General features: G+C 34.5%; 1 protein-coding gene across 2 annotated transcripts in view; it reads left to right on the top strand.

Annotated features, from left to right (window-relative positions):
- Positions 1-587: 587 nt before the first annotated feature.
- The window catches only part of LOC150090617 (scavenger receptor class B member 1-like), a 147,929-nt gene continuing 127,172 nt past the window's right edge, over positions 588-21,344 (top strand). Inside the window, exons 1-3 of one of the 2 annotated variants that reach the window (XM_090371810.1) lie at positions 588-848; positions 7,402-7,471; positions 19,297-19,383. In XM_090371810.1, the coding sequence (XP_090227936.1) occupies positions 19,359-19,383 (25 nt within the window). In that variant the 5' untranslated portion in view covers positions 588-848; positions 7,402-7,471; positions 19,297-19,358. The remainder of the gene's footprint in view (positions 849-7,401; positions 7,472-19,296; positions 19,384-21,344) is intronic. The other variant, XM_090371801.1, reaches the window with a different exon arrangement.

Raw genomic sequence — 21,344 nt, 5'->3', positions numbered from 1 at the left:
TAATAATAATAATAATAATAATAATAACGAATATTCCTATAGTTTTTTTATATATTAATATTTAAAAAAAACAATCTGCAAAATACTAATTGCAATCCAGAGTAGTAATTTTGCATTGTACCACAAACAACAGTGGTAAGATAGTTTGCGCAAAGTGCATGCTCACAACAAATGTGTACCACATAAGATATTGTGTCATTCGCAAAAAGGAATTTGGTTAATGCCAATAGCCTTTAATTTAAACTACATTTTAAGTTAATAATATTGACCTCAGGCTCCTCTGAAACATCATTAATTTATTAACAAAAATAATCAATTCAAATCTTCCACATTATACTTTTGTTTCAAATGTAAAACGCGATGCGACCTACTTTTCTTATAACATTTACAACCACTTTCTATAAAATACCGGTAATACTTGAATATCGCTCCTTTTTTTTTTGTAATCAATAAATCTGTCTCTGTTAGCTGGAGATATACGCATGTTGTTTAGTCAACATTTCCTATTTGACCTTGTGCAATTCTCTATATCCAATCGCCATTTCTGATTACTCTCCGTTGTCTTGACTTCTGTCTAGTTACAGAGCTCTGTGAGTCCTTGACAAAACCATGTGACAAAGCGTAGGATGCAGCTGTGTTATTCAACCATGTGATAAGGTATCATATGCTATGTGAGCAGCAAGCGCTTTGTAACCGTCAAATCATAGGCTATCATTGTAATAAGTTTAATCTGAGCGAAGCGATAGAGTTGGAATTTAGCTGTGGGGAATTATTGTCAACAATTTCTCATGAATTTCACGACTGGATGGACACGCTGCTCTTCACTGGTTTCATACGTTATCTTTCATGTAAGTAATAAGTAGTCTTTTTCTGTATCGTACAGATGTAAATATAGAAGTGCATTACCACACCGCCGATTGTTTACTTATTGATAATCAGACGCATGGATATAGGCTAAATTTGATTTATAGACGCGAGTTAGATACCAGAGTTGTTAATTTTGATGATGGTCATATACTCTGTATGTGGAAAGTCTGCGGAACCAATGAATGAAAATTTATTCACTTTACCCGTTTATGTTGTGCACACTAGGGGCGTTACCATCGTCCCTGAGGTGTGAGAAGGTACAATGAGTGGACTAAATTTGAGAGGTATGTTTAGGTTTGTTTTGACAGGAGAATTGCATTGTGAAATTTTGAGGGGTTTCCCTGAGATTTTACGATACGCCTCTAGAATACGCACAGATGTTTCCAAATGAGACATAGCTGAAGGTAATGATTACGTTTATTATAATACACTTTGATTTTTGAATAGTATTTTTTCATAGATGCAAAACTTGCCCCTTTTTGTACTCCGAGAAGGTCCCAAGGTGGCCCGTAGGAATTTTCCGTTTTATTTTTGTTTTCCAGTGGAGATTCTTGGATTGCGCCTCACGAAACAGTCAAACCAACTACAGTACTCTATTAGAACACCTGCAAGCTGATTCCACATACTTTGCACCCAATCTAATATACTCATTTATGTAACTTTTGATTTGAGATTTAAAAAAATATATACTGTATATTTTATCAATCACAAACAACAGCCAGATGCCTTACATTTGTGATTTACAATTTAGGTTATAATAATCACATATAGATACACATAAACATACATATTCAGAGATACATGTATTATTTAAATAATGAAAATTAAAAAAAATATATAAACCTCAGTAAATACAATATTTAAAAAAATCAATAAACTCAATATTTTAAAAGACTCTAAAGCAAAAATGCAATGCATAAAAAATATATAATTATAAAATAATATAACAAAAATGACAGAAAAAACATGGCTATACTCCAGTTTACAGTAGCCATAGGTGGATTCAGGGTAGGGGCAGGTGCCCACCCTGTCGTTTTTCAGAAAATATACACCAGTCATTTTAATTTCCTTTAGTTACAAAAATTTTTTTTATCGTTCTAATAATTAAAACTAAAAATTGAAAAATAATTAAAAATTGATGCTGATGTGACCAGCATCAATAGTGTGTGTGGCATCATGCAGTTTGGTCTTGCATAATGTTTACTTTCAAGTTCTCAAGCTACATGGGAGTTTACTGACTCAGTAAACTCCCATGTAGCTTGAGGCTCTTGTCCAAGAATGCTTTTTAGTATAGTTTAAATAGTATATTAAAACATATAAATTATAGAACAAGTTATCAAATTCACTTTTAATATTGGTTTTATGTAAAAAAAAAAAATTAAGCTTGTTTTCATTAAGAAATGCAGAGCTGTTCCGTTAAAATATTATTATTATCATTAGCTATGCCTGAGGCTTTTGCTGCACCAGCCAAAAAAAAAAAAAAAAAAAAGAGTTAACCCGAGAGAGAGAGAGAGAGAGAGAGAGAGAGAGAGTCAGAAGCAGAAGGGAATCACCAAGAAGGAGAAGAATGACGATTCCAGCTCAGTACCCTGGATGTGCCAAGTCCATACTCACCAGATGTGAGCCCCTGGGGTTCAAATACATAAGATGATTTGTTCAATATTAAATGGATTTTGTTCTCTCAAGTAGCCTAGACGGACAGTTAAAATTAATATAGAACAAAAGTATTGGAGTATCGGTATCACCTTGGACTATAGAATATAATAATTTATAATCGGACATATAGGCAAAATCCATTTAATATTACAGAATTTTGAACAAATCATCATGGATATTTTATGTTTGGATATTTTAACTCTCTTATCAGGTATACAAATCAGGTAAAGATTTTCAGTTCTAATAATTATAAGGAATGGTGTAAGATTTTTGGTGTCCCCTTCTTGAAAGATAAAGATTTTTGTTCATGCAGTTTTTTATAATTCCTTCTATAGGGGTGTCCATACCTAATGTTAGAATACTCCAAAATTGAATGAATGAACATAGCATGAACCAGTTTTGGAATGTTAGTGCCAAGAAAATCAAAGCAGGTTCTTTTAATTAAGCCTAAGCATATTGGATGCTCTTGCAGTTGTTTTAGTATATATGAGAGGTACAAGAACCGTTCTTAATACCCCTAAATTCAAATTTTAAATATTCATTTAATAACTAGGGATCTCAGTGCATAATTATAACAAACAACAGATTTTTTATTATAACCAGCCATGGTTATAATATGGCATTTTTCCACATTCACAGAGAGGCCATACTTTTCAATTCAATTGCAAATCAGCTGAATGCCCTTTTGTAATTCCTCGCAATCGATAATTTGCTTGACCTCTTTATACAATTTCATGTCATCAACATAATATAACACTAGGCACATGTGAGGTGATCTGATTGAGGTGTTATAAGGCCTTGAACGGGTTGAGCAAGCTAAGTGCTGATGGGATTCTTCCTCTTTCTCAGATTAAGAACCTGAGGGGGTATAGATTGAAACTAAGGAAAGATCGTTGTAGAATAGATGTGCGGAAATTTTCCTTTAGCCAGCATGTAGTTGATTGCTGGAACAGACTTCCATCTGTTGTGGAAGTTGATAGCTTAAATAAATTTAAGGCTGAACTGGATAAGCATTTGGAGTGAATAGGTGAGTGAAATAGGGGGGTTTTTTTTGGCTGATGCTGCATAAGCTTGCTTTCTTGCATCGTATGCCTCTGCTAATGCGAATAAGTGGGGATACTTAAATTGGTCTCTTGTAAGCTTGAATATATATATATATCTTTCAAAAATATCCCAAAAAGTAAGGAATCCAAATATGATCCCAAAGGAATGTTCCTGTATATAAGAATGTAATCTGAGTAAGAATCATAAAATAGATAACACTTTTCTTATTTTTAAAATAATCATGAAACCAGGTCAGAATCAATCCCATTATACCCATACCAGCAAGCTCAATACACAACATATTATGGGAAACTGGATAAAATGCTTTTTGTAGATCTAAATAAATTATATCCATCTGTTCGTTATTATCAAGTGCCTTCCTAATATCATGTTCCATTGTTAGTAGATTTGTAATCGTAGATCTGCTCTCTATAAAGCCATGATGCATATGATGAATTTTATTATGAATGAAAGCCGTTATTTGATTGTATAATACGTATTCCTCAGTCGTCAGCAGGCTTGATTTGTGGATTGGTCTGTAGGAAGTGGGATTACTCTTACCACCTTTTTTGAATAAGGGACTAATAATAGTAATCTTCAGTTTGATAGTTAAATGACCAGTCAAAAATCGTATTTGTAAAATGTATCAGTCATTCAGCTAAGACAATATAGCAGTTATTCTAAACAGCCATTAGGATACTATCAAGATTGGTATAATTCGTCTGAAACCCCCTATTTTTTTTTTTTTTTTTTTTGGCTGATGCTATATCAGCTTGCTTTTTTGCATCATTTGCCACAACTACTGCTACTGCTGTTTGTTAAAATCGATTATAATGAGTTAAATTTTACTTTCTTTGAATTTGTTGAACCAAGTTATTTTCTCTTTCAAATGTTTAATTATGTGATAATTAAACTGAGTAGGATATTTAAAAATCATTTACTTTTTTTTTTTTTTTTTTTTAATTTCAGTAGGAGCTGTTTCTTTTATAATGCTTATCAAATTATGTGATAAGCTATCTAAAAGAATATCAGTATCCTTATTATAAAAATTGCCTGAGTTTAATTGGGCAATAGCCCATCAGACCATATTCTGGTCAGTTTTATTTATTCTTGTTTTTTTTAATCAAATTGTCCTTTTAGTTTTCTTGGTTTATCTAATTTACTTTTCAATGCAAAACCCAACTGTAAGGCAGAATGATCAGAGTTAAATAAATCTAATAGAAATAAAACAAGGTCTAATATGTTTTTCTCTCTAATTGGTAGGATATTTCTTTGCATCAAATTAAAGATATGTTTAACGTATAACAAGCCACTGAGATTTTTCAATGATTAATTTACCACTATTTGAGTTTTACTGAAATGGTATGTTAAAGTCTCCCATCACAATAGTTTTAATGTCCATATTAACAGAGTTCATGATTGGTTCCATAAATGTTACTAGCTTATTTAAAGGAAAAATCAGTACAGGAGGAGGTAAATATAATAAAATTATCGGTATGATAATTTTTCCTGCTTTTCAGCTTTACCTTTATTCCATCAAATTCCTCCAAAATAAAACTTTCCATAATATTAAGATTTCGGTCTATAAATAATGCAACCTCCCTACCCCTTCTTTTTATCTCTAACCCCGCATGTCCCTCCTAATCAGTTGAACATTACAGGGACAATTCTTGATTAATGATATCAGAAAATAACCATGCTTCGGTAATAGCCCATATGTCATATTCTGTGCAGATATGGGAACTATTGGAAGTGCCCCCATCCAAACACTATATCATATTCTTCTTGACTAATTAATCTGGGTAGTATATTAATTCGACTTATAATACTTCTAGCATTTTGAAAATATATATTTATATGTTTAATTCCAAGGTTATTAGTTTTACTTTTCAATGCGGCAATATAATTGATATAATTTTATATAAGAATATATTAAATTATATATAATTTATATATAAGGTTTATATAATTTAAACGGTTCATATTCAGGTCACATATTTAGCATTTTACGATCGTTTCATATTCAGGAAAAAAATACCTAATAGTAAATTTTTTTTTTATCGTGTACCATTTGTTTTATTAGTAGAACAATTTTCTTCTACTATTAAATTAGTGATAAAATATTGCTAAATAAATGCTAAATATATGACATGAACATTCCCTAGGATCTTAAACTGGCAGAAGTAAATATTAAAAATGGGATCATATAGAAACCTAGGGTGGCTAGTTGAGTGGCTTTGAAGTCAGATTTCTAGGATTTGTGTGTCAACCAACTGGCAGCAGACATATTAATCATTATTTGCATGCTCTCATTATTATTAATATTAGCCAGATGGTGCAAGGAAGACTGAGGCTTGTGCTGCACCAGCCAAAAAAAAATTTTTTTTGAATTACCGAGAGAGAGAGAGAGAGAGAGAGAGAGAGAGAGAGGGAATCACCAAGAAAAAGAATGATGATATCCAGCTCAGGACCCTGGGTGTGCCAAGCCCATACTCACCAGATGTGAGCCCCTCGGGTTAAATGAGACAGAACTCCTAAATAGTTTTTTTGTGGATATTAAATGGCTTCAATAATCAGGGTTTAGCATTAGTTCAGATTTCAGGTAGTTCGGTTTTTGATTCTTAACAGAATCAACAACAGTTTAGTGTTACACCCAGTAACATAGTGCATGCAGTGGTTTTGGATACTACCCACCCAGCTGCTTGTGTCTCCATTACTGGTAAGTGATGTAGGCAACACAGGTTCAAACTAAGCTTTCCACAAAGGAAAATGCTGCTAGCAGAGTGATTAGTCCTTAAAATCTCATCAAAGTAACTAAATATATACAGTATTTAACAAACTGTAAAAATTGTTTTTTAACAGTGAAGGTTCATCTTCTGCCTCCTCACTCGTACTGTTGAGATATCGGGGTGATCTGTGAATATACTCTGCTAATAACTGATTCCACAAATGAAAAACTAATTAATATGCTAAGGTTTAAATGCATTATTCATGGACAAAAAAATCTTACATGCTCATTGAACACACACACTTTGACAGTAAAATGGTTAGAATAGTGATAACTAGAATTCTAATATGTTTCATGATTTTACCCCCTTTTTTGTTCATTCATATCAGCAGGCAACATTGATAATATTGTTTTTCTAATATAAAACATAAATACACCATTATAATGGAGAAAACAATATATGCTGTGCTCTGTAAACCTATATGAAAGAGACTTTGAAAAGTGTCTGTAGATTGCTCTGTATAAACTCTTGTATGATGACTAAGTCACCTGTTTAGTCATCTTATTGGATGACCAAGCATGAATAAGGTTTGGAATGACCAATTCAGCAAAGTAGATTCCAAACCAGGCATCCTTATGTACAGCTGAAAATATTTGAGTTTTCTTAATCTGTTTTAAAAGAGGTTTCACTTTTGTTTGTTTCTAAGGTATTTGGAGTCTTTTAATTATCTTAATAACTAAAATCTTATTCAGAATGTTTAATGGAGTATTTTATTCCAGTTATCTACAGATTTATTTTTAAGGAGGCAAATATGATGCAACTGCAACCTATAGTCTCAGTAGATGATGCATCAAGAAATTCCAAAACAATTTAAAAATTGTTTTGGAATTTTGCTAGTTTTTATTTTAAATTTTTAAAATAAAAACCAGCAAGAATTTTCTTGCTGGTTTTTAATATTTATGATTTAGTTGGGATTGTTTTTTGTAATTTTCATTTTTTGATCTGTTAATAGAAAAATAATTATTTTTACTTGCACATTTTTTCCTTATTTGTTTACCCATTATACACTTTTCGGTGAAACTGTATTTATTGATGATTATTTTAGAACACAAGATTTACCAACCCAAGACGTACCATATGTAATGTATGTACATATGCAGTAAATGCAACTTATGGTAAGCTCGAATATAAATAAAAGTGGTTTAACAGTTTTTGTAAAATTAAACTTTTTAAGATTTAAAATAAAATAAATTTCCATTTATACTTTGCATGGCATTATATCCATAGGAGTTTACAACTTCACTGTATATGTTTTATAGCAGCAGATAAATCAGTGTACCAGTTAACGAGGTGCCTCCGTAGCCAGGTGGGAAAGAGCAGCAGTGCGTAGCACACGCTTCTTGATTAGACTGGAGTTCGAGTCCGTCACCACCAAATACGGAAAGGTCAAGGAATGACCACGCATATTCCCGGAGCAATATGCCTTAGTTGCTAATGTTCCTAAAAACCAAACAAACAAACAAACAAACCAATTAACGATGGATGCATTTTTTGTGGTAGCATTCAGGCCCAATCTCACAATGTATATACCAGTTTCCACATATGTTACCTGAGAACTGTAGCCATCCCATAAATCCCTCCTCCCCCATTTCTACCATTAAAAAAAAAGCTTTTTTAAATAAAGCTTAAACTACAGAATTTTAAAAAATTTTCTTATTTATATTAGTATTATTATTAATTATTAAGTATTATATTAATAGGAGAATTTAAAAATATATTTAAAAATCAAGAACAAAAGTGTGTTTATTTTATATATATTCATGAAGTTTATTTCTTAAATATAGAAAAACAGTGCCACCACCATGTGTGGTGATGGCACTGTTTTTCCAAGGGAACAAACCGTGTACGTAACTGGTACAACATACGAACAGAAATTAATATATTTCTGAAGGAATTGTATTGTTGTTCTTTGGTACCAACACTTAACTAAAAATTTAACAATGGAAATTATAAAAACTAAGCTTAGTTCACCCTAGCCACCTTTCTTTGCTCTTGACTGGTTTGTTTACTGATGTATAAGTTAGTGCTATTGCATCGTTTTGATACGCAGCAACCTGCTAAAGTAGTACATAATTGGCATCATTTAAATATATCTCATATTGTGAATACCTTTGCAACGAGTTGTCACGATATTGCAGTACCTCAAATAAGTAATGCTTCGCCAATGGAGAAGACCATTGTTACTTATTCTCAGCGGATACTACCACCCAGACGGCACCATTTTGAAGCTTATTGGCTTCTCCTTGGTGGGTGGGAGGTACCCTGGTATTGCAATGATGACAACCCAGTTTTGAAGTATAACTTCACAATATGAGAGATGCCTGATGGTGTGCAACTGGTTATCAGACTGAAAACCTTTTAGGACTAAAGCAGCTTCGTATTACGAGTGAGTTTACTGACGTATGTTAGTGCTATTGCATCATTTTAATATGCAACAACCTACTAAAGTAGTACATAATTGGCATTAATGATGATGCTAATTGATGATTATTAATAATGCCAATTATGTACTACATTAGTTGGTTGCTGCGTATTAAAATGCTGTAATAGCATTAACTTATGCGTCAGTAAACTCGCTCACAACATGAGGCTTTAGCCCTAAAAGGTTTTTAGTTTGGTTTGTTTATTATTTAGTCTTTCTCTTCTCCCCTTGTTAACCCAGCTATAACTAGCAAGCCTTTCAAGAAGTTCCCCCCCCCCTCAGTTTCTGTATTAAAAATTTAAAATCAGTTGGATAATGTCAAAATGAACCTCTCACATGCTTGTCAATCTTTATGAGAACAATCAGTTAAAAAGGATGGTTGAGTGGGAGAAGACAATGACATACAGAAATTTTGCTAGCAGTGATAAGGAGGTGATTGTCCCCTTGTATAAGACAATGGCCAGGCCACACTTTGAGTACTGTATGCAAGTCTGGAGGCCTCATTTTAGGAAAGATGTAGAGCTGCTGGAATGAGTACAGAGAAGGACCAAGATTGGTGAGTGGAACAAAGGATTGGTGTTACCAAGAAAGGCTTAAGTTCTTCAAATTGCAACTTCTGGAGGCTAGGCACCTGCGAGGTGATCTAATTGAGGTGTATAAGGCCTTGAATTGTTTACAAATGGAAGAATTACCTCTATAATGTCTTGTGGAACACTTCAGCGTTAATACTCTCCGTAGTTGAATAACTATACAAATAATTATATGTATTCCACTTCCTCATAGACAAGATCAGTGACCCAATGCACTCCTGAATCAGGTAACCTCGGACCCCAAGCCAGACCCCAAAATACATTGAATCACCATCCCAATTTTTGAGCGAGAGAATACAATTCGTCTGTATTTTAAAAACAATTTAAATGTTTTGAGCCCAAATAAATACACACTGAATCCATACTTTTCATACCTTAGAAACTAATATTAAAACATAAAAAACATTAAGAATCCTCTAAAACATTGAGACTAAAGATTTTGTTACTTCCCTGAAGCGGACGGGGCTTTTTGACTAGGGTCTAGGGATTTTATAGCATTCAGATTAGTTGCGATTCTGGCACATGCGCATGAAGGACCATGGATCTGAGATGGGGTAGGGGCTATGTACATTGACTGAATTTTGTAATTTCATTTCAAGTGTCCTCGAAATTAATAGTTTGGTGTGATCATATTGGATGGTGAGAATTTTTGCTTCGTTGAACAGAAAGGTGTGGCCTTCACTGATCACATAGAATACAAGTTCTGAAGCCGAGGAGTGGGATGAGAGGACAGATGTTGAATGTTGTCTCATTCTCGTATTGTGTATTCACATTCCATGCGATCAGTGAAGGCCACACCTTTCTGTTCAACGAAGCAAAAATTCTCAGCATCCAACATGATTACACCAAACTATTAATTTTGAAGACACTTGAAATTAAATTACATCAAAATTCAGTCAATGTACATTGCCCCTACCCCGTCTCAGATTCATGGTCCTTCATGCGCATGCACCAGGATCGCAACTAATCTGTATGCTATAAAAATCCTCCTGCAATACCCGCGGTTTCACTTTATTGTGATCATGACCCTGGTCGAAAAGCCCCGTCTGCTTCAGGGAAGTAACAAACTTCTTGTCTTTTAATGTTTTAGAGGATTCTTAATTTTTTTATGTTTTAATTATTGTTTCTAAAGTATTAAAAGTATGGATTCACTATGTATTTATTTGGGCTCAAAACATTTAAATTGTTTTTAAAATATGGACAAATTGTATTTTCTCGCTCAAAGATTGGGGTGGTGATTCGATGTATATCGAATTGAGGTCTGCGGGTCCCAAATCCAGGGTGCATTGGATCACTGACCTTGTCTACGAGGGAGTGGAATACATGTAATCTATTTGTATAGTTATTTAACTACGGAGAGTATCAACGCTGAAGTGTTCTGCAAGACATCATAGAGGTAATTCTTCCATTGCTAAACTAATTTACTTATAACATTTGAATGTATTGAGCCATTGCTGCTCTGTTAGCTATTAAATAAGGCCTTGAATTGATTGAGGAATTCATTTTTAATGTCACTAACCACTAACTCAAAACTGCATATATAACTTTATTTACAATAAAACATACTATAAAATAAAATAAAATATTCAAAACTGCATTATACTATAATTAAAGCAAAAACCGAAATAAATTAAAATAAAATAAAAGTTGTATATTACGATAATATAAAATCACCGAAAAAATTAAATTTAAAGGTTGAATTCACTTAAAACCACTTTACAATAACTCTAGCTTTCGGCAGCAATAGCTGCCTTCATCAGCTGAGATGGTTATGGGTTATTCACTATATATATATATACACACACATACATGTGCGTATACCTACATATATCCCAGCAAGTCCGCGACGTCCACTACGACACATGAGCACTACTAACTTCCCACACATTGGAACCAGAAATGGCTCTGGTATGTATCGTACTAAATCACTTGTCCCTTCCTAAAATGAAGGACTCAAAAAGCAGATGAATGCGGCAGCCCTTATCCCTCTTAATACTATAGCATCTGGATGAACATATCTGTAAGCTCTCTAGCCACTTCCGGTTCCAGAAACCACTAGCTCTGTCGATCACTGCATTGGTGGACGACTGGCTGAAATATCATGCCCTGTTTCCCAAGCATGTTCGGCTGTGGCTGCATTTCTATAATCAGCCGTCTTGATGGCTCTATCATGTTCACCTAGGTGATCATGCAATCTACGCTTTGTTTCTCCCACATAACACTCCCCACATTCCGGGCATTCAATCTCATATATGACTGCTAGCATCACCAATATCAATGGAATCTTTAACCATGGACACCACCGTGTTAAATCTCTGACCAGGAAGCACACAGCGCATTGAGCGTAAAATACGTGCAATGGGTTCCGAGATACTCGGATAGTAGGGAATGTATGCGGGAGCCCTAGGCATAAAAACATCCCTATGCCCACTATTCATATCCTTTCGACAACCATCAATAACACCCTGGGAGTAGCCACACATCTTGAGGTCAGCAGTAACCCGTCTAATCTCATCATCCCTCTCCTCAGAAGAGGAATAATGTGATAGAGCATGCGTTGGACTGCCTACGAAAGGTACAGTGGGCCTTACGATTAGAGATGACGAGATTAGACAGGTTACGGCTGACCTCAAGATGTGTGGCTACCCCCAGAGCATTATTGATGGTTGTTGAAAGGATATGAATAGTGGACATGGGGATGTTTTTATGCCTAGGGCTACCGCATACATTCCGTACTATCCGGGTATCTCTGAACCCATTGCACGTATTTTACTCTTTTGTCGGATGCACTGTGTGCAGCCTCCTGGTCAGAGTCCACGGTTGAAGATTCCATTGATACCGGTCACACTAGCGGGGTCACCGGTATACCATTGAATGTCTGGAATGTGGGAGAAACAAAGCGTAGATTGCACAGTCGCCTAGGTGAACATGATAAAGTCATCAAGATGGCTGATTATGGAAGCTCAGCCATAGCCAAAGGAACATTGATTGTTGACAGAGCTAGTGGTTTCTGGACCTGGAAGTGGCTAGAGAGGTTACGGATATGTTCGTCCAGACGCTATAGTATTAATGAGGATAAGGGCTGCCGCATTCATCCGCTTTTTGAGTCCCCCATTTTAGGAATCTATGAGCAATTTAAAATGATGCATACCTGAGCCGTTTCCAGTTCCAATGTACAGGAAGTTAGTAGTGCTTATGTGCCGTAATGAACGTTGCAGACCTGCTGGGATATATGTAGGTATGTATATATATATACCTACATATATCCCAGCAGAAATTATCAATATATATATATATATATATATATATATATATATATATATATTGTGGATAACCGGTAACCATCTCAGCTGATGAAGGCAGCTGTTGCTGCCCAAAGCTATTGTATAGTGGTTTTAAGTGATTTTATATTATCGTAATATACAACTTTTATTTTATTTTACTTTATTTCGGTTTTTGCTTTAATTATTTGAAGCTTTTATTTTCTTTTATAGTATGTTTTATTGTAAATAAAGTTGTATATGCAGTTTTGAGTCAGTGGTTAGTGACATTAAAAATGAATTATCGAATTCCTGACTCTGGAGGCCTCTTTAATGAATTGATTGAGCAAGCTCGATGCTAATGGGATTCTTCCTCTTGCTCAGATTATTTACCTGAGGGGACACAAATTCAAATTGAGAAAGACAATTGTAGAATAGATGTGCGAAACTTTGCCTTTAGCCAGCGGGTGGTTGAACAAATTTGGAACAAATTTCCATCTGTTGTAGTGGAGGTCAGCAACTTAAAGTTCAAGGCATAACTAGACAAGCATTTGGAATGAATGGATGGATGAAATTGGAAGTTTTTTTTTTTTTTTTTTTTTTTGGCTGATTATTATTATTATTACTAGCCACATAGTGCAAAGAAACCTGAGGCTTATGCTGTACCAGCCAAAAAAAAAAGTTACCCTGAGAGAGACAGAGACAGGCAGAAGTAGATGGGAATCACCAAGAAAGAGAAGAAATAATATCCGGCTCAGGACCCTGGGTGTGCCAAGCCCATACCAAATGTGAGCCCCTGGGGGGCCCCCAGGGGCTCACATTGCTTTCTTGCATCATATGCCTCTGCTAATGCTAATATAGTCACATTGTCAGTTCTCTACATGTATATTAAGTAATCTTCACCTCATGTCATAGCTGATACCTTACAGAGGGATAATTTCTGAGCAGTTGGTTTATAGTAACTTTCTTTGAGAATCTTAATTTCTATTAGATAATTGATAAAGGGAAAAAAACCAGGGAGCTAAAAATGGTGAATGTGTTGAATGGGGGACCATAGTGATGGAGTACTTTAAAAGAAATACCTGAATGTTAGTTATTTCTCCAAATTTTCCAACGCCCACCTTTTACTGGCTATTTTACCTGAACAGTATCATGCAATTTCTGTAGAACTGTTTGACCATGCAGGATAAATTTGTGAAATAATGCCCAATAATTCAAATATATGAGATTGTCTTGGCGAAGATGCATCCTTCGATTGAGAGGACTGGATCTTTGTTTCTGGGTCAGAGCCATACACCCACAATTTGTTACCCGTAGTGATTGATGGAAAAAACAGTGTGGATCAGTAGCAGCATGTTGCTGAACACTGCTCTCTTAAAGTTTCTATTAGTGGTTTAGAAATTGGTAGAGAGAGAGCCTCTATCTTACACTTCATCGAACAACAAATTATGGTGTACGGGTATGAAAGTAAGTTTACTTTATAGATTTTGGAGTGCCAAAAACATGGAAATAGTGCTTAAAATGACAGACAAGCTCTTGTTTTAAAAAAAAAGTAGTTTTTTTATATTTATACAAGGTATTTTTTATTTATATGGCAGTAAGATGTGGCTATGAATATACCTGTATCAAACACTGGACTTTTTCACCATCCAGCAATAATTGGCTAACATGGCAGCACTCCATTTGCTTTTGTATCTTTGTTCCGTAGCTGTGATGTCTTCTTGATGGAAGCACTCACCACGTTCATCGCTGACAGTATCACAGTTTGGCAGGAAGAAATCCAGGTGTAAGTGCAAGAAATGCATCTTCGGTGACATGTTGCACTCCAGTTTTTCATAAGAAGTAATGAGATCCTCCACAAGCTGCCTGTAGTTACCAGCTTTAACATTCCTAGAAAAACATTTTGAAAAGTTTCCCACTCTGATTTCTTGCTGTCGCTAAGGACACATTTGAATTGTTTGTCTTTGAAAAGTTGCCTAATTTGTGGACCAATGAAAATGCCTGTCTTAATCTTCTCTGTATTAAGTCTTGGGAATTTTTCTTGGAAGTATGTGAATGCACAACTATTCACTTCTGAAGCCTTAACGAAATTTTTCATAAGTCCCAGTTTGATGTGGAATGGTAGAAGCAAAACCTTATTTGGATCTACCAGAGTTTCTTCATTCCAGGTGTTAATGATTTTCATTGAGGCCAACTCCTCTTCTCATAGTGCATATCCTTGGCATGACTATCCCACTCGCAGAGAAAGCAACAGTACTTAGTGTAACCCTTTTTCAGTGCTAATAAAAGGGCGATTACCTTTAAATCATCACATAACTTCCACTCATACTTCTGAATGTGTACACCTAAGAGGATGTTCTCCATGTTTGTGTATGTTTCTTTTTTTGTGGATGGCATATGCAAGAGATATTGAAGGCAGCATATTTCATTTGTGTAATTACATAGCCTTAAGGCTATCCTTAGAAGTGTCTGTAAATAGTCGGCCTTCTTTGGGAACATGCCTTGTGTTCATTGCTGCTGTTAGACCATCAACATCCTTACAAACAGTGAGTTCATCTTCTGCTTGATAGAATTTATTATAGTCTTTATTTTGAGTACGAAATGTTGTCACTTTCACAGAATTATCTAGAACAATGTTTCCCAAACCAGGATCTGCGAACCCCTGGTGGTCCGTAGACCAGTTCCAGAGGGTCCACATTCAGAAGATATCAAGTAACATGTTTAGTTTCTTAAAAATATGCTGATTGAATCACAATGAATTTTGTTATAGAACATTACTTATTTTCGATACAATTAGTATATATAATTGTATACATATTTCAAATTATTCATTCTATATATAGCAAATTGATGATAAATAAAGTTATTATTATATCTGTATAAAAATAAGAATAAAGTTGAGTTGTTTCACACATAAAATTTTGAATTTTCTTTTCACACACACACACACACACACACACGCGTGCGTGTGTATGTGTATATATATATATATATATATATAGGGGCCTACAAACTTTTTTGAAGGGATCTGCAAACTTGTTTTGATTTTTGAAGGGGATCCATAAATCTCAGTAGTTTGGGAACTGCTGATCTAGAAGATGCCAAAAGCTCTGCCTTATTCTTCGGCAGTTTGAGATCCCTGATGAGGTCATTAAACTCATTTTTTGTGATCTTATGTGGTTCAGAAAGATTAAAGGTTTGAACAAAATGATGGATCCCTTGATGTAGATGGCTGCTTTGTACTTCTTTGTGTATATCAAGTTAATGTTCATCAGTGTCTTCATCAGAGTATACATGAAAATGGTCAGGTGGTTCAGGAATAGGTAGTACTTCATAGTGAGATACAAGACAAATTGCGGATGTATATATGGATACGTCACTGTCCACTTTTTCTTCATTGTCATCTCTTTTCTAATAGGAGGCACCATACAGAAGTAACAGACTGTGACGTGATTTGACGGCTCCCTCCATATCATGGTCACTGCAAAAGGCATAATACGTCCCTTTCAATTCACCCACACATTGAGTTTTGATGAATAGGTAGTGCAGCATGTGTGGAGCCCAGTTCTTGTCCCAGTTGCCTACTTTACAACCAAAGTACAAGAAGTAGGCCTTTTTGATGGCTCGAGTTAAGGAACACTTTCTTGAAGCTAATGTGACTTTTCCACATACTGTATTATTATTATTATTATTAGCCATATGGTGCAAGGAAGCCCAAGGCTTATTCTGCACCAGCCAAAAAAAATTCTGAATTACCCCGAGAAAGAGAAAACAAGAGTCAGAAGTACAGTAGAAGGGAATCGCCAAGTAAGAGAAGAATGATGATATGTAACAGAAGTTATTCAGACTATTCACACAATTACAGGGCATATTAATCTTACATGACACAAATATTGCACAAAAGTAGGAATCTCACAGAGAAAAATTAACTGGGAACAAATCATCTAGTACCTAGCCGTATTCGAGGATTACTGCAACAGAATTGAAGATACATTTGAGGTGACAACTTGTCACATGATGCAGAGCAAGGTGACAGTTGCCAGTCATGTGAAGAGCATGTTGATAGTGGAATTGCAGTGTTGCCATGCATTTTGCTGACAGCCATAGTTGATAATGTAGAGTAACTGACTAATATGAGATGCCAACTGTAATTCGAAAACAAGAGCCATTTGAAAAATTTTAATCTACCCCGGGGGCTCACATCTGGTGAGTATGGGCTTGGCACACCCAGGGTCCTGAGCTGGATTTCATCATTCTTCTCTTTCTTGGTGATTCCCTTCTACTTTTGACTCTCTCTCTCTCTCTCTCTCTCTCTCTCTCTCTCTCTCTCTCTCTCTCTCTCTCTCTCAGGGTTAGCATAAGCCTCAGGCTTCCTTGCATCATATGGATATTAATAATAATAATAATAATAATAATAATGTGATTTTCGGGTTCGGCAGCATAAAATTAGGCAAGATTGGCTATTTTCATTTTCATAACGTTTTACATGTTGACCAGTGCTGTCTACCTGATGGGATTACCAAATATCAGTCATAGCCTTCTTACATTCCATTTTCAAAAAATGGCATTGCAAAATTTTACATGTAAAATATATCAAAAATTATATTTTCTAGTAAGGATGAACACAATAAGGATAACACAATACAAGTATTGTATTGTGTTTTAATTATTAATATTCTTATTATTAATGTCTGTTATTATTAATATAACTTTTTTAAAGATAATATTATGTCAGTATTGTTTGCTATATATAGAAATTTTACGCTACAAAATCAGACATTTTACAAGAAAATGTATGCATTTTTGTGTTAGAATTAAGACTAAATTAGTGCAAATGCATCATTTCTGCATGCAGCTAACTGCTAGGTAACTAGGAAATGGCATCATTTAAGTAATCTCATATTGTGAATATCTTCACAATGAGTTACTGTGATGTAACTTGTGAAGGTATTCACAATGTGAGTTATACAAAATTATGCCTATTCCTCGTTACTTATTAGTTGGCTGTTTGCAGAAATGATGCATTTGCACTAACTTGCATGTTAACTATTTATCTTAGTCTTAATTAAGATCAAAGGCGCCTCCGTAGCCAGGTGGGAAGGAGCAGCAGTGCGTAGCACACGCTTCTTGATTAGACCGGGGTTCGAGCCTGTCACCACCAAATACGGAGGATGCGGAAAGGTCAGGGAATGACCACCGCATATCCTGGAGCAATATGGCCTTAGTTGCTAATGCTCCTTAAAAAAAAAAAAAAATTAAGATCATAGAGTACTTTAGTGCTACAAGCCTCAGGTACTCTGTGATCTTAATTAAGACTAAGATAAGATAAATTAAGACATGGGCATATACCTTTGATAAATATCTGTGTCCGTTTGCATAGGTCCAGATCAATATGGTGAAATAAAGAACTGAAACAATTTAAAGTAACCAACCCATTGTAGTGTGTTAATAACAGTACACCACATTTAACCTTCCAGGTTAAGAAACCTTGCTCTGCATAAACAGCTTCAGTTTATCGAATATCCACCATTCCACCCTCAATTCCTTAAATGCTGGTCTCCAATAGAACAAAAATAACTTAACTTTAGTCCTCTTTTTTTGACAAAAAAGAGTATACTGTTCCTGTGCTTATCTTCTGTGACACTGAAATTTCTACCATGATCACATCTCTATTGGGGATTACTTTGATTTCTAATTTCTTTTTCTCTGTCTCTCTTGGCATAAGCATATCAGACTACTATGACAGCCTGTTTCATGACTAACTGATGTTTTTTTTAGATAGTGGCATAGGGTATAGAAAAAGGTGTAAAGAAATTGTTCAATGTGAGCTGCCATGCAGTATATGAAATCACTTTTTGAAGTTGTAATATAGCCAAAGCTATCTGATGAAAGTACTGCAATACCAGGGCAACTTGTTAGAAAAGCAGGTTAGCTCTGCTGTATGAATTAATACCATTGCATTATCCATGCAGTTTAAATTCATTAACTGCCTACAAAAACAGTGAAAGGATAAGATACTCATTATATAAACATTCACGGATATAAATAAGTTTGGTTGTTTGTGTTTAATAATTTATTGAAATTTGAAATTGCTCAGCCACTAGATAGTATACTTCTCTAAAATATGGAAAATTTTAAAATCCAGCACCTCTCATTTGCTAAGGGTGCCAGATTTTAAAAAGTTTACTGTGATACTGGATGTAGTACAAATTATGGATACTCATACATAAAGGAAGAAGAAGGTCAATTTACGTGTGTGCACATTCACCCAAAATGTTTTCCGAAAGTTATACTTTTAATTTTTATGATTATTAGTTATTTTTTAATTTTATTTTATTTATTATTTTTTTTTTCCGAGACCAAAAAAGTCTTAGTTTATTCATTAAATTGACATTGTATTATAATTTTCTAGCATAATATGATTTGCAAATATTTCATAATTTTTCATGCATGATCTGTCCATGTCAAACTTTTTGTTATGACATGGTCCTCATGAGATGAGTGTCCTATTTGAGATTTTGTTTTTGGAATTATTGTGGAAAACAATAACTCCAGTTTCAGATTTTGGTTTAATTTGAGACTGATAAATTCAGAATAAAAAATAGGTAGCTCATATTACAGGGTTTAGAGAATCATTGAAGTATGAATTTTTTTTGCTTTATTATTAGATGGGCGTTGAGTTATCACTTTGTTATACACTGAACTGAAAACTACTGAAGGAATAGCCAGAATGGTGGCAAAGTATAGAAAATTTGGTGAGTTTTGAAATTTTTACTATCATTTAATTATGATTTTTTAAATTAATTGTAGGATATTGATTTTACAAAAAAAAAAAAAAAAAAAAAGCCTGTATTACAGTCAGCTCATAGCTAGCTTTTAGTAGGGTTTTTAATTGAGTGGAAAAACTGTCTTAAGTTTGCTGCTTGAATCATTGATCTCAACTTCTTGCTATTCTAGGGATCCTATCTTCTGATTTTATCTTGCTGAATATCTTTGTTCAGTAACCTTCCAAATTATGAACACCATGCTTTTTTCACAAACATGTGGTGTTAGTTTCCTTATAATGGGAGGATGTATGCCAAGAAAAAAAAATGTTTATTATAATGTAATGTATTCATTTTTTATTTTAATTATAATGCATACGTTTCATTTCATTTTATATATACAATTAACAAATACAGAGTAATTCCAAAGAGCTTTGCAACTTTGCTAGCCTTTGTATAATTTATATTTTGTAAAATATATCAAGTATTTGAAATGAAAGCCTTGTGGAAGTTTTTTTTGGTGATTAGTAGTTATAGGTTTTGGCGAAAGTTGGTGCACATATAATTGGTGACTTCAGTGGAGCAAATTAACGTATATTTTTCTCTTTGAACATTCAGTCCACAATGCATGTTCAATAAATACATGATGCAGAAAACAACCTTCCAGTAGAAATTCCATTTATGACTGGAACTGAAATTTTTTTCACACGTTCTTTATTACATGCCAAAAAAAGAAAAATTTCTTTGTGCACATAATTAAGAACAACTTTAAGTGAACTTGTGGAAAACATGAGGATGACAGCTTTTGTTCTAAGTTCTAGAAAATCAATATATCAAGTTATCAAGCCAACTTGCGGTTACCTATTACTCTACTTCATTTCACATCAACACTTTGGTATCAGAGGGAGAGTTTTCACTTTGATGTGAATGATGCTGCTTGAAACACAATATCAAATTCAAATGTGCATCAAACCTACTGTATGGAGAATATAAAAAAAAAAAAAAAAAAAAAAAAAGCACAGCTGTGCTTAAAACTGTGAAAGTGCAAATGCTACAAGTCATCATAAATGGTGACAAAAGGAAGCTTCATGATGTTCGTGCCATTTTTTTCATTTGGATGACAAAGATGGTTTGTCTTCAGTGGGTGAGGGCAAATTTTCATTTAAATGGAGTTAGAAGTAATGTTAGAATCTGGGGAAGTGAGAAACAACATGCTTATGCGTAGCAAACAGTAAGGACTTCTTTACTTATATAAACTCTAGAAGGAAGGGGATGAATCAGATTGTTCTACTTGATATCGATGGTTCGACTGTTGATGATCCTGCTCAGATAGCTGACAAACCGAAAAAAGAAAATGAGTATTTTGCATCTATATTCACACATGAGAAATTCTGTAGGGAAGTGGAGGACAGAAGCTTATTAAACTCTTAACAGGGAGCTTAAAGATTTCGTAATAACTGAGAGCAAAGTGGAGGAGAAATTGTTGAAGTTAAACATAAGAAAGGCACCTGGGGAGGGGACAGGATCTATCCAGTTATATTCAAGGAGGTGGAAAAAGAAGTAAGCAAATCCTTAGCTGTAATTATATTCCCAAACGTATTCCGAATTCACAAAGGGTGATCAAAGGGTGATTACAGACCTGTTAGTTTAATTTGTTTTCCGGGGAAGATAATGGAGTCACTGGCTAAAGAAGCATTTCAGGATCATCTAGACCGGTGTTTCCCAACCTTTTTTTTACCATGCCCCACCTAAGTCTTTCTAAAATTCTGATGCCTCCTATGTAACATATACTAACATTGACAAATCCACTAACATTGGTTGCATCATCCAGGTTGGAAAATCAATTTGTTTTAAATCAGAAAACCTTTCTTTTAAATCAGCGGACAGAATTTTCAGATGATCGACAATAACAAGTACAGCGGTATCAGTCACTTCACATTTTTGCAGCTAAC

The sequence above is a fragment of the Mastigoproctus giganteus genome, chromosome 1, assembly GCF_048544385.1.
Source record: "Mastigoproctus giganteus isolate SK-2022 chromosome 1, ASM4854438v1, whole genome shotgun sequence".
Classification (NCBI taxonomy): domain Eukaryota; kingdom Metazoa; phylum Arthropoda; class Arachnida; order Uropygi; family Thelyphonidae; genus Mastigoproctus; species Mastigoproctus giganteus.
The sequence above is the reverse complement of the archived record's forward strand: the minus strand, read 5'-3'. Positions and strand labels throughout refer to the sequence as shown.